General features: G+C 43.1%; 1 protein-coding gene across 2 annotated transcripts in view; it reads left to right on the top strand.

The window, feature by feature from the left end:
* The window catches only part of LOC145412627 (methionine synthase-like), a 419,211-nt gene that overhangs the window by 131,353 nt on the left and 272,293 nt on the right, over window positions 1–15,565 (top strand). For both annotated transcript variants that reach the window (XM_080282544.1, XM_080282543.1), the window contains exon 8: window positions 712–839. In XM_080282544.1, the coding sequence (XP_080138670.1) occupies window positions 712–839 (128 nt within the window). The remainder of the gene's footprint in view (window positions 1–711; window positions 840–15,565) is intronic.

Here is a 15,565-nt window from a genome sequence, read left to right as displayed (position 1 = left end):
GAGAAAACATGAAGGAAAACAAAAAACGTAAATTAGTGCATAATTTATATTCACCAAACATTTTTATCAATGCTATAAGCAAGAGCAAGTATTTGAGATTATGAGGAAAAATAATCACAGAGATAGAAGCAAAACTAAGGGTGTTAGGATAATATGTTTAAGAAGTACCGCGAGCGTGGAAACGGGGGGTTCTCCTAGCACTCTGCCTAGGCCGAGCTGGTCCACAACCTCAGTACAATACTTGCCCGCAGTTGGACGTAGCCTGCATCGTCCGGTAATGAAAGGGTTAATCTAAGTCTAAAAACAGTTTAGAAATAAACCTAAACACAGAACTTTAGTCTAAAACATCATAATAATTATTAAAAATAATCAAAACCCATTGTTAAACCAGGGTTTGGCCATTGTTAGATGGGGTATGGTGGTATTTCTACCCCCATCAGCAGGAGTATCGCATCTAGGTGTATCGTATATTGAGGTATACCTGCAATCTGATGAGACCTGAAGTGGCGGAAATGGACCTTGATTACACAGCTATTTTGACCCAGATAAATGAATGTAGCAGTACTTGAGTGAACTGATTTGACCTGAAATGAATGTACAGCATGGCAGTTGTGCTGGGGGATGGTTCTGCTGGAATGATAAAGGTATGTGATAGACATGTGTGCTTAAGTGTGTAAAAGTAGTGATTGTAGCTCCTTTAATTCTTTTTAGGGCAATAGCCAATGCAGTGTCAGACTTGAAACCTCGAACACCCCCAGCCTCCCTCTACCAAGGTGCATTGCTACTGAGTGGTCTAGAGCCCATGAGGATCACAACTGAGACCAACTTTGTTAATATTGGTAAGTACTAAAAGTGATGATGCAGTTTTAATTCAAAGTTTGGGAGTTGGAGTTCAGGAATGAATAAGGTGGAGGAAGATGGTGGCAACCATCATCCGTTCACTTGATGTAGTGCTCCCAACTTGTTCCTTCACCTTCATCACTTTTTTTCTGTGCCTGCCCTGTTTCTTTCTGTTGCTCCCATCTTTCCTGTCACTTTTTATTACTCTTCTTTCCTTTTCAGGTGGCTTTACATTGGGTGACAAGCCAAATGGTTTCCTGTAAGACGGGAAACATTTACAACAGGTGTTCCATATGTGTCATCAAGTGGGTTGGCAGAGGATTAGTGCCCCTCCCTTTAAAACAACTAATTCAAAGACAAATTATCACCTTTTGTGGGATTATGGTGTCTGGCCATAGATAGGTAGTTATATTTATACATGTATATATATATATATATATATATATATATACAGTAATCCCTCCAATGTCCGACGTAATAGGGCCATAGGCAGGTCCGGATATTGGGCCCCAGCTTTTGGATTTGTACTTATGGACCCTAACTCAGAGAAACACCTATACAACTCCCTCTGGACATGCGTAGCACCTATTTAAGACCCAAATCACACCAATAAGGCACAAAAATTACTGAAATAAATGCGAAACAAGCATAAAATGAGGGTTTAGAGGTAGGTTCATACAATATTAAACATTCTGGTTACTGGCTCCTGGACTGGTACTTATGGACCCTAACCTAGCCTAACTCAGAAAAACACCTTCCTACTGCACATGCATAGCTCCTAACACCCTATTCACATCAATAAAGGACATTAAAGAGTGAAATGAGGTGTTTGAGGTAAGTATAGTATGGAAAAAAGTACAGTATGAAACATTCTGCCTACTTACAGCAAGTCCATGGCCATCTCAATGAATAACCGCCTCCTCTCGGACTCTGACAGTAAGAAGGATTTCCTGAAGCACTTCCAGTACACTGTTCATGAAGTCTTGTACTGAACTTAGTCAATCGCACTCAGAAGTCCGTTCTCTTCACAGTGCGCACTCTTGTCTAACTAATGCTCCATTGTAACTTACTAAGTGTTGCACTCTGCACTTTAACTTTTCCCATTCTTCTAATCATTTTCTGAAGCAAAAACAAACAAATCTATTTACGTTAAATTTTGTTCCAAATTAGTCTTTTCACTCACAACTGTAAATCCTTAACACAACACACTGTTTTTTTCACTGCACAACACTGTAAATTCCTGTGTGGTCTAGTGGAGAAGTTCTTGCTGTTTAATCACTGTCAGAGTCCGAGAGTATCACTGGCAGGTGACCTAGGGGTGCGTCGCTGGGTCGTGGTGATGGCGTACCCACTGCAGACGACTCTGAAGACAGACGCAAACTCACGTAGAGTGGTGACTCCACCGTGGCTGATGTGCTGGGCTGTGGCTCGGAGCATGAAGGCCTGTCTTGGGGAGGCAATGGAGTGGAGCCAGGGCTGGGCACAGCGGGGGTCATGGGCCTGAAAAAACTGTCAATGGTTGATTGACGCAAGGACCGACGATTCTGACGATCGATGATGCGCTGCCTGAAAGCACACACTTCCTCCACAAGTCCCAAGGGCCCCATCTCCCTGTCGCAGTCCGGGTGTTCCAGGTAGTCAAGAATGAACTCTAGGTGTTCCCGGAGTGCGCTGAGCTTGGGGATGGCTGGAGTAGTGTCATGCTGAGAGGAGTCCGCATCATCATCGCCGTCCTCGTCGGAATCTTCAAGCTGGGTACTGACACCTGCAACTGAAGACGCGATCTCGATATCAGACAATGTCTGATACCCAGGATCGCCCTCGTCGTCGTCCAACCACTCACGCACATCGTCCACATCAACATCGTCGCCATGCGTACGTAGCCGTGCATGGAAGTCATCCACGTCAAACTCTAGAAAATCGTACTCCACATCCGTTCCGAGAAGCAGACGAGACCAACCATTTTCTAGAGTCTTGACAGGGACTTCCTTCCATGCACTGGCCCAGTTGTAGATTGCAGACTTGATGTTGTAGCGGCAAAGGTTTTCCAAAGTCCGCTGGCCTCGCATGTCCCGTCCCTCCAAGCGCTCGTCCTCGTCCTCGAGAACAACCATCACCTCGTCCAGGAACTTCCGGCGGTATATTTGCTTTGTTGCCACGATCACTTCTTGGTCCATTGGTTGGATGAGAGCAGTCGTATTAGGTGGCAGAAACATGCACCTAATCTGGCCATTCTCAGCCACCAAATCCTTGTCGCACGGGTGGGCAGGTGCATTGTCGAGGAGAAGGAGGGCCTTTACCCTCCTCGCGCGGGATTCCCAGTGTCTTTGTCTGGTAATTGATGACCTTGACAAAGTGGCGGTGGAACCAGTCTTTGAAGATATGGGCTGTAAACCATGTCTTCAAAGAATGGTACCAGACGACAGGAAGGACATCCATCACCCCACGAAGACACTGAGGCTGCTTTGCACGGCCAACAATAACGGGCTTAAGCCGGTGCATTCCGTTAGCATTGGCACAACACAAAGCAGATATCTGTTCCTTGGAGAGCTTCTGGCCAGGTACACGCTTCTCCGTCTCCTCGGCTAGAGGGTTCGTTGGCAAAGAGCGATAGAATAAACCAGTTTTGTCAGCATTGTAGACTTGACCGAGAGTGAGGCCCTCCCTGTCGATCAAGCCCTTCACCTTGTGCCAAAACTTGTCAACTCCATCCTCGTTAGTGTCCAAAGCTTCGCCATGAGCTTTACGGTTGGTAAGGCCATGCCGTAACCTGAACGCAAAGAGCCAACCCTCGGATGCCTTGAAGTCTAGGGCGTCGTGAAGCCTGGCGAACTTCTCAGCAGCAGCCTTCAGCTCCGTTCCACGTACCATCACACCAGCAGCACGTTGCTGTCAGTACCAAATCAACGTGGAGCGGTTGATTTCAGCAAACTTGGGAGTAAACATCATCATCTTCTCCACGTTGCGTTTGCTTCTCGACGAGAAGTCAGCCGTGTACTGCATGAGTTTGTCTGGGGATCTCTTGATATCGAACAAAGCAGATCGGGCCAGGTTGAACTCGCGGAGGATGCGGGAAGAAGACCACCCCACATCTACTTTTTCCAATATGTCTCATTTCTTCTCCAGAGTCAACACCACTCTCTTCCTCTTCTCAGGTGGCGGGGCCATCATCACACACACTAAGAGGAGGCCCAAGAGCAGCAGGAGTGCCTGCAGCAGGTAAGGCACCACCACAAAAGTGATCACGTAGGCAGCCATAATGAGGAGCGTGCACTCGCGGCGAGAGACAGGCGGAAAGTGGGGAGGATGCAGGGGCGCTCTATCGGACGTCGGAGGATTGACGCGCCACAACAAAGCTGTCGCGCGCCGCACGCGGCAAGTTCAAATTATGGGCGGGAAAAATTCGGATTTTATTTTAATTTTTTGCGGTTTTCGGACCATTTTGGGAATGTTGGATCCCGGCACGATTATGTCCGGTTAGTGGGGATGTTCGGATATTAGAGGGATTACTTACTTATATGTATATATATATATATATATATATATATATATATATATATATATATATATATATATATATTTATATATATATATATACTGTATACATAAATATGTTTATTATATATATATATATATATATATATATATATATATATATATATATATATATATATATATATATATATATATATAAATATGTATATTATATATATATATATATATATATATATATATATATATATATATATATATATATATATCTAGATATATATATATTTATATATATATATGAGAAAGCTTGGCTTGGGGGAGTGGCTGGTTAGGGTGATTATGGCCATGTATGTGGGTGCTCACACCCAGGTGAGAGTGAATGGAGATTTGAGTGATGAGTTTTCCGTGAATGTTGGTGTGCATCAGGGGTCAGTCTTGAGTCCCATGTTGTTTATCATGGTACTTGAAGCCCTTTCACGTGACTTTAGAAACGGACTCCCGTGGGAGGTGTTGTATTCTGATGATTTGGTGTTGATTGCAGAGAATGAAAGGGAAGTAGAGGAAAGGTTTAGGAAGTGGAGAGATGGTATGGGGCAAAAGGGTTTAAGGGTAAAGCAGATCAAACAAAAGTGATGATATCTAGGGTTGGTGGCGGTACTGTCAAAGACGAGGGAGAGTGGCCATGTGCAGTTTGCCACAAGGGCATGGGAAGTAATTCCATCTTGTGTGGTGTGTGTGATAAATGAGTGCATAAGAGATGTAGTGGTATCAGAGGTAGACTGCGAGATAATGCTGATTTTATGTGTACGGCGTGCCGGGGTAAGCAGGTGGAGATCGTCAGACATGAAAGGATTGAACTTGCTGGTGAATCTCTTGAGTGTGTGGAAGAGTTTTGTTATTTGGGAGACATGTTGAGTGCTGGAGGTGGGGCTGGAGCTAGCTCTGTGGCTAGGGTGAGAAGTGGTTGGAAGAAGTTCAGGGAGCTCTTGCCTCTCCTGACATTGAGAGGTCTCTCCCTACGTGCTAAGGGGTCTTTGTATGCAGCATGTGTTAGGAGTGTAATGCTGTATGGCAGTGAGACCTGGGCAGTGAAGGAGGAAGACATTCGCCAGCTCAGACGTACAGAAATGACAATGATTAGGTGGATGTGCAGTGCGTCCCTGCGTCCAAGGCCTGGAGGGGCTGGGTTTACAATGGAAGAGTTGAGAGGTAGGATGGGACTGGAGTGTATTGGTGTTGTGATGAGGAGAGGTAGATTGAGGTGGTTTGGACATGTGGAGAGGATGGGGGATGATAATTGGGTGAGGAAGGTGAGAAGTGTTAATATTGGGGGTGGGGTTATGAGGGTTAGACCGAGAAAGACATGGGACGAGGTCATTAAGTGTGACCTTAGGGTTAAGGGACTGAACAGGGAGGCTGCAATGGATCGTGCAGCGTGGAGAGCCGCCATTAGGTGACCAAGGCCGACACATGCAAGCATGTTGGAGCCTTTAAAAACGAAACGAAAACGAAACGATATATATATACTGTATATGTGTATATATATATATATATATATATATATATATATATATATATATATATCTGTTGCCAGACACCTCAATCTCGTTTGGGATGGCCACAAACAAATCGCCTCCAAGTCACCCTGTCCCCAGCCATTTCACTGCCCTGCTCCCAGCTCACACCCCTCTCTCTCATATACCTCTCCACCCTATCCCTCCATCTCATCCTCAGCCTCCCCCTCCCTCTTCCCCCCTCCATCTCACTCACATACACTCTCTTCGTCAGTCTTTCACCCTCCATTCTCTCCACATGGCCAAACCACCTCAGTGTGTTCCTCATAACGCTTCCTATCACATCCACATCAACACCACAACGCTCCTTTATATCCTCATTTGTCAGCCTCTCTCTCCATGTGACTGCACAGGCTCCTCTTAAATAACTCTTTTCCACTGCTCTCACTCTTGACTTGTGTCCTTCCAACAACGTCCAAGCTTTACTTCCATACGTTAGAGTTGGTATGACAATACTGTCGTGTAGTAACTTTTTCACTTCCATGCTCACTTCCCTGTTTCTTATTACTGCTTTCAAAGAACCAGCAACCTTTCTTCCCTGCTGTACCCTTTCAAACACTTCACCCTCCAAACCTCCATCCATACTCATCACACTACCCAAGTACTCAAATGTACTCACATTTTCCAATTCCTCACCATTCAACCTCACTGTACATTCACTGACTTCACCCCTTTCAAAGACCATCACTTTACTCTTCCCTACATTCACCTTTAGATTCCATTTCTTACACACTCTCCCAAACTCATCCACCAAGCCTTTGCAGCTCCCCTTCGTCTTCACTCAACAAAACAGTATCATCTGCAAAGAACAGTACAGGGAGTTTCCAGAGACTATCCTCTCTCACCAGGGCCACTCCAACATCCACTACCCTACCTTATACGTCTTTTATTACCCCATCCATGTACAGATTGAACAACCATGGAGACATGACACATCCCTGTTTCAACCCAACTTTCAAAGAGAAAAATTCACTTAGTTCACCATCCACACGCACTGCAGCCTTTGCACCATCGTACATACTCTTCAGACCATTCAACAGCTTCCCATCTACTCCATATATTCTTAACACTTTCCTCAATCCTTGTCTATCTGCCCTGTCATATCCTTTCTCCAAATCCATGAAAGCCACATACAACTTCTTTCCCTTCTCTAGAAACTTTTCCACTAAAGATCTAAGAATGAATATCTGATCTACACAACCTCTTCCCTTCCTAAAGCCTCCCTATTCTTCTCCAACTAATTTCTCTGTTCTTTCTCTGACTCTGTCAATAAGTATCCTACCATACACTTTTTCTATTATACTAAGAAGACAAATGCCCCTATAATTACCACACACTTCTTTTTCCCCTTTTCTTTTGTACAAGGGAATAATTATACCTAACTTCCAATCCTCCGGGACTCTACCTTCCTCCCTGGCCAATCTGCACATCTTCCACATCCATTCTATTACTATCTCTCCCCCATGCTTCAGCATTTCACCACACACTCCATCAATTCCTGGGGCTTTCCCCAATTTAACTTTCTTCATTGCTTCCACAACTTCTGTCCTACTGATTTCTTCCTGTTTTCTCACCTCCCTCCTTCTCCCAGCCATTCCCCAGCCACTTTTACTCGCATTACTTCCATCCTCTATGTTCAACAATTCCATAAAGTGTTCTCTGCATCTGCTCACTTTTTCTCCCTTCTCCACTAGTAATGTACCATTCTTATCTTTCACTCCCCTGGTAACTTCACTTCCACCCTGTCTTACTCTTTTCACCTCTTTCCAGAACATTTTCTTACAGTCCCTCCACTTTACACTCAAATTCCTTCCAAATTCCTCATCCACTCTCTTCATACTCTCTCTTACTAATCTTTTCACCTCTCTCTTTCTTTCTACATATAACTCTCTCTTCTGTCTCTCAACTTCTTCCACGCCCCTATTTCTCATCCATTCATTGTATGCTTTCTTCTTTTGTGCCACAGCCTGTCTCGCCTCTTCAATCCACCACACTGTTCCTTGCACCCCCCCTCCGTCTTCTCTTCCTTCCACACACCACATCACATGCTGCACATATTTCTTCTGTAAATATCCTACACACACCTTCCACGTCTCCCATCTGCTCCAATTCATATTTGCCCAATCGTTCCTCCACTTCTCTCTTATACTCTGCCTTTTTCTCATCCTCTTGTAACCTTTCCACTCTCCTTGCAACAACTCCTTCCTCTCGTCTTTCCTTTCTTCTATTCCTCCATCTTACTTGAATCCTAATTCTGGCCACCACCAAGTAGTGGTCAGAAAGTCCACTTCTCCAACCTCTATAAGCTCTTGCATCCATTACAGATCTTCGCATCCTTTCATCCACACACACATAATCAATCATTGCCTTCCTTTCATTCAGTTGACCACCCACCCTTCTCATCAGTTGCCATGTATACCTGTGGATCATATTATTACTGAAGAGGGTATTTGCTATCACCAACCCCCTCCCAGCACAAATGTCCACTAATGCACTCTCATTCTCATCTATCATCAGGCATACCCCACTCACCAACTATTCCATCCACCTTCACATTCCCAACTTTACCATTCATATCACTGATCAAAAACGCTCTCTCATTCCTTCCAAACTTTTCCATGCACACTTCTACATTTGTCCAGAACTCTTCTCTCACTCTTCTAGCACGATCTTGCGTTGGTACATACACACACACAATCGCCCACATTTGTATTCCAACTTTCAGCTTTACCCACACAATCCTTGACCCAACTGATCCATACTGTCTTATGCTCTTCTTCCATCTTTTACTCACAACAATACATACTCCTTCCTTTGCCCTCTCATTCTCACCTACTCCTGCACATATACCCCATCCATACTCCCATTCTCTTACACTTTCTCCTCTCCATTTTGTTTCAGTTATTCCACATACATCCACTTTTGCACCCTCAAGCACCTGGACAATCTCTCTCTATTTCACCTCATCATTCGCTCCCCTTACATTCCACGTTCGGATAACCATGTCCTTTGTCTGCTCCTTGGTCGTCATTGTTTGGTCAGTCCTTGTCTGAGGCTTATTGTTTGTTTTTTTGGTTAGTTGTTTTCTGGGGAGGGGCACTAACCCTTTGCCAACCCTTTTAGTCACCTTTTACGACAAGCAGGGATACTGGGGGAGTATTCTTGAAAAAAAACCCTACCCCCAAGGGGTAAATATATACATACATATATATATATTTTGTGGTAGGTGGGGGCGCTCACCATCCACTCACTCAGTGTAGAGCTGCTCACGGGTGTCTGTCCTTTCCTCTCCTCCATGCTTCTTTCCTTCCATCCTCTTCTTTCTTTCTCTCCTTCATTCTTTCCTCTTCCTTCTGCCTACAGGTGACTTTACACTCCCTGTTCTGTCTTTCTTTCCTTCATTCTTTCCTCTTCCTTCTGCCTGTAGGGGACTCTACCCTGAGTGACAAGCCAAATGGTTTCCTTTACAACAGGAAACCATTTACTACGCTGGGTGGTAACCGTATAACCAATATTTGGTGCCTGGTGGTTTAGTTGGTAATTATTGCACTCCAATCGGATTGACCCAGTGAAGGTTTATATCCAAGGAGTGGTTGGGGTTTATTGCTCACGTAATGCCACTAAGGGATGAGTGAGGCTGGTCACTCTCATCTTAAATGTCAGGACCAACTTGCCTAGCCCTGGGCTCCTACGCTCCTCATGGGGCAATGTAGGATTGGATGATGAATGAATGAATGAAATATATATATATATATATATATATATATATATATAATATACAGTGAGCCCTTGGTTGTTGCACATTTTTTGGCACAGAAACATCATTGTCACTCACCTGAGCTTGTTTCTGCTGACAATGATGTTACAGTTTCTTTGGTTTGTAATGGCTTTGAGGGATTCACAGAGGAGACTGCTGACTCTTCATCTTGGAGCCTCAGAACTCCCTACATCAAGCACGTCATTCCATAAACTCTTTCAGTAACCAACGGTGTACTTCGCATTCAGTCTCACTGTGCATGATGAATGACTGTTTTAGCATGAAACAGTAGCAGTAGTGAGTGTGGAGACAAGTCCAGAGAGAATCATAAACATTAAAGTTGGAACAAAGATATTGTGCATCTCTGTGTCCCAATTCCCTCCCGGACTACAACGAATAACTGTTTGTCACATAGGTTCTAAAACACAAAGACAACTTCTTCTTTAATATTAACAGCTGTTTATAGAATATTTACACTGTTTTAGCAAGCAAGTTATACAAAGCAACTACTGTAGAATACTACAAATATGACAAATTATTTATACATATATAAAAATCCACCATTGACATACCCAATCTCCTGACTCATACCATCCGTCAATCAATCGACCTACATGGAGAAACTCATGCAGTAGCCCTTGATATTTCTAAAGCTTTTGACAGAGTATGGCACCGTTCCCTGTTGTCCAAACTCCCTTGCTATAGACTAAAGTTTTTTGTCCCTTTGATTTCCTCATGTCTCAGTAACAGAAAAATTAGAAAAGTAGATGATGTATATTCCAATTTCCACTCACTTAACGCCGGCGTGCTGCAGAGATCAGTTCTGGTGCCAACCCTGTTCCTGGTTCATATTAATGATCTCTTATTTGTCACCCACAATATCCATTCATATGCAGATGACTTAACACTTCATAGTTCATTCACACTTAGACACCCATTTACAAAGTCGGATATCTCTAACTCTCAACTCAGTACAGCCATCTCCATAAATCAAGACTTAACAACAATCAGTGAATGGGGACAAAACAACCTTGTCTCAGTTAATGCTAGTAAAACTAAATGTAATCCCTCTAATATCTGAACGCCCAATATCCGAACATCCCCACTAACCGGACATAATCGTCCCAGGATCCAATATTCCCAAAATGGGCCAAAAACCGCAAAAAATTCGAAAAAAGTCTGACTTTTTTCCCTCCTGTAATTTGAAATTGCCGCCTGGCGCCGAACAGCTGTTACACCATGGTCCCTTCACCCCTTCCTTCCTCCCCCTCCCCCCTCCCCTGTCAGGGTTGCCATTTGGTATTTATCATTACAAAGTGTGGGCCAATTTGGTAATGAAAAATTCGTTTGGTAATGAATCAGAATAATGCATTACCAAATGGATTTTTCACATGTATGAGGATACACAGGATGGAGATGGTGGATTATTTGCTCTCTCTGATTAATCTGCTACCCTACATAACGTGAAAATAATCAATATGGTGTTAATTATAAGGAGAGTGATAACATGTATTTCCACTTGTATATATAATTAGTGAAGAATAAATGCTAGCTTTACGAATTTGGTAATGAAAAGTTAAATTTGGTAATGAAAGTTGAGGAGATCGATAATGTGGCCGTTGTGATCTGGCAACTCTGTTACCCTGCCATCATCAACAGTCACAGCCAAACTCCAATCGAGAGCAGATGCTTATAGCATTGCAAGCCACAGGTGCTTGTTTTTTTAATAAACAGTGAATAAACTGCAATACCTCGCCACTAGAACACACGGGAATTTACAGTGTTGTGCAGTGTTAAGAAATTAGAATTTAGAGTGCAGAGGATTAACTGTGGACTGCAAACTGGCGGTTCAAACCAGTCCAGGAGCCAGGGACTTGTAAGTACCCAGAATGTTTAATACTGTATAAACTCACCTCTAAAACCTCATTTTATGGTTCTTTTGCATTTATTTCAGTCTTTTATGTCCCTTATTGGTGTGATTTGGGTCTTAACTAGGTGCAATGCATGTCCAGAGGGAGTTGTATAGGTGTTTTTCTGAGTTAGGGTCCATAAGTACAAGTCCAGGAGGCCGGGGCCCAATATCCGGACAGGATCACTATCCGGACATGCCTTTGGCTCTGTTACATCGGATATTGGAGGGATTACTGTATATACAATTTACTAATAGACAGGTATTACGATATTCATATATTACCTTCAGTGCTACAAATATTCCCATCTCCAAAAGTATTAAAATTCTTGGCATCTCATTTAACAATGCCCCCAGCTGGACCTCTCATGTCAGATCACTTGCTAAAACCACCTCCAAGAAACTTGGATTGTTGTACAGAGTCCGTAACTTCTTCATGGCTATGCAACACTCAGTGTCGGAGTCCCCAGGGAGGGGGGGGGGACCATAAATGCCCCCACCTTTCGCCCCTCTTCTGGTGACGACTTGAGCTGCCTGGAACCACTGACTCGCTTCTTCTTCATTTCTGCAACATTCGCAGCCTTTCTTCTAACTTTCACTCTGTTGAGCACTACCTCTCCTCCTCTAAACCTCACCTTCTCTTTCTAACTGAGACTCAGCTGTCTGAGGCAACTGACAGCAAACCATTTTCTGTATCCTCCTACTTTCTCTATACTCCTTTCAAAGCTAAAGGTGGATGTTGTATCTATATACGCAATGACTTATCTTGCTCTCATGTTCCAGAACTCGATTCTTCTGATTTCTCTACACTCTGGCTTCGGCTTTCCTGTCATTCTCTGACTAAATATATCTATGCTGTTTACTTATCCCCTAATTCTACTGACTGTCAAAAATTCTTCGACTATCTTGGTTCTACGATGGAACACATTCTATCCATTTCTCCTTTCTCTGAAATCTCCATTCTAGGAGATTTCAATGTTCACCACCACCTTTGGCTCTGCTCTCCTTTCACTGATCCATCTGATGAACAAGCCTACATCTTTTCCATCCTTATTGACCTACAGCAGCTTATACAGCACCCTAGCCGTATCCCAGACCACCTTGGAGAGAACTCCAACATACTTGACCTCTTCCTTACAACTAATCCTTCTGCTTACACTGTTAATCTTTTCTCTCCATCAGGCTCCTCCGATCACAACCTTATCACTTTAATCTGTCCTATCACTCCGGTACATCCTGTGGACCCTCCAATGAAATGTTGTCTGTGGCACTTTGAAGCTGCAGATTGGGAGGCCCTAAGGCAGTACTTCTTTGATTTTCCCTGGAATGATTATTGCTTCGATGGCCGGGAGCCATCTGAGTGTGCCTTATGCATTACGGAGGTTATTCTCTCTGGCATGGAAGTATACAGAAATCCCTCCACTGTCAGATGTAATAGAGCCAAAGGTATGTCTGGAAAGTGGTTCCTCTGGATAGTGGGCCCCAGCCTCTTGGACTTGTACTTATGGACACTAACTCAGAAAAACACTATACAACTCCCTCTGGACATGCATAGCACCTATTTAAGACCCAAATCACACCAATAAGGGATATAAAAGACTGAAATAAATGCAAAAGAACCATAAAATGAGGTTTTAGAAGTGAGTTTATACAATATTAAACATTCTGGGTACTTACAAGTCCCTGGCTCCTGGACTGGTAGTTATGGACCCTAACCTAGCCTAACTCAGAAAAACACCTCCCTACTGCACATGCATAGCACCTAAGACCCTATTCACACCAATAAGGGACGTAAAAGAGTGAAATGAGGTGTTAGAGGTAAGTACAATATGAAAAATACAGTACAATATGAAACATTCTGGGTACTTACAGCAAGTCCCTGGCCATCTCGATGAATAACCCGCCTCCTCTCAGACTCTGACAGTAAGAAGGAGTTCCTGAAGCACCTGCAGTACACTGTACATGAAGTCTTGCACTGAACTTAGTCATTTGCACTCAGAATTCCATTCTCTTAACACTGCGCACTCTAGTCTTACTCACGCTTCATTGTACCTTAATGAAATAAGTGTTGCACTCTGCACTTAAAGTCTTTGCACTCATAAATCCATTTTGTAAACATAACACACTCTAGTTTATTAACGCTACATTGAAAGTCTATAAAATCAGTGTCTTTTCACTCAGAATTCTAATTTCTTAACACAATGCACTGTTTTTTTTTCACTGCACAACACTGTAAATTCCCATGTGGTGTAGTGGAGAAGTTCTAGCCATTTAATCACTGTCAGAGTCTGAGAGTAGCTGTTGCAGGTGACCTAGGGGTGCGTCGCTGGGTCGTGGTGATGACGTACCCACTGCAGACGACTCTGAAGAGAGGCACAAACTCACGTCGAGTGGTGATTCCACTGTGCTTGATGTGCTGGGCTGTGGCTCGGACGATGAGGGCCTGTCTTGGGGAGGCAATGGAGTGAAGCCAGGGCTGGGCACAGCGGGGGTCACAGGCCTGAAAAAGCTGTCAGTGGTTGATTGACGCAAGGAACGACAATTTTGACGATTAACCCCTTAACCGCGGGGCGTCACTTTTGTGATTTTGTGTTATGTTGAATTCACCCGGGCTTTCAAGTGGTGGCTTGTATCATCTATCAGTACTGCCAATGTCCAGCACTAGTCAGCACTCCTAATCTCATCTGTACTCCCATCCATTGTTGACAATTTAGCCATTTCTCCCCGTTCTTGACTCCCCTCCCTACCCCCCCTCCATTACCCTATCCTCTCGCCTGCCCGGCCGTGCTACGCTAAGTAAATCTTCCGTGGAATTTTTCACTGATTTCATCCATTGAAATAAGCCCTATACCCTATTCTTATACCAAATAATATATACAAGAAAGAAATAAGGTAAGTGAGAGTGCCATACACCTAGAATTGGCTGATTATCACCTGACAACACCTCACATGCACTCGTTCGCTAATTTTCGCTGTTTATTTCCCCTTGAAATATGCTGTATCAACTATTTTTGTAATAAAAATATATATAAGAAAGGAAGGGAGAAGCCTAAGTGATATTTACATTCACCTGGAACTACCTAATTATTGCAGGCCACCACACTGTATTCTACGCTAAGTAAATCTTCCCTGGAATTTTCCACTGATTTCATCCATTGTAATAAGCCCTATGCCCAATTCTTATACCAAATAATATATACAAAAAAGAAATAAGGTAAGTGATAGTGCCATACACCTGGAATTGGCTAATTATCACCTGACAACACCTCACATGCACTCGTTCGCTAATTTTCGCTGTTTATTTCCCCTTGAAATATGCTGTATAATCTATTTTCGTAATAAATATACATATAAGGAGGGAAGGGAGAAGCCCAAGTGATATTTACATTCATCTGGAACTACCTAATTTATAATGTATTGTCTAGATTTCCTGCCAATCATTTCACTGCTATATATTAGCTGCTGTCAAGAGGCTGACGTTGGCAGTCATGCATTTCCCTAGGTAGGCCACCACCCCAGCCCATCCTTATCAGTTAGCTCTCATCTTCCAATGTGAAGGTACGTCTGTTTGCTCCTGCTAACTTCAGCCACTTTTCACCCCCATGCAAAGGGCCCTGTGACCTTTACCCCCTACTAAACCTTGTGTGGAAAGAGGTAAAGGGCTGACAATTGATAAAAGAGTGACTACGATCTTTCTATTGAGTAAAACAGTGCAAGTGGAATTGTAAATAATGTGTAAGTAATGTGTAAACAGCAAATGAAAGTAATGAATGTAAATATACGTGAACAGTGGAAAATAGTTTTATAAGTTACTTCAGGTGACAGTGCATAACACAGTGTAAATAAAATAGAAATGTAAATAACGTAAATAAAATAGAGAACGTAAACAGGAATGTAAATGAGTAGTATTATAAGAATACGAGTATATATACTAGGAGTGATGAAAGTGAAAGTTTCACTCTAGCATGTTTATGAATACTATGAGTTATGAGA

Source organism: Coenobita brevimanus, chromosome 93 (genome assembly GCF_032717465.1).
Source record: "Coenobita brevimanus isolate Jiangsu-jjx chromosome 93, ASM3271746v2, whole genome shotgun sequence".
NCBI classification, from domain to species: Eukaryota; Metazoa; Arthropoda; class Malacostraca; order Decapoda; family Coenobitidae; genus Coenobita; species Coenobita brevimanus.
The sequence above is the reverse complement of the archived record's forward strand: the minus strand, read 5'-3'. Positions and strand labels throughout refer to the sequence as shown.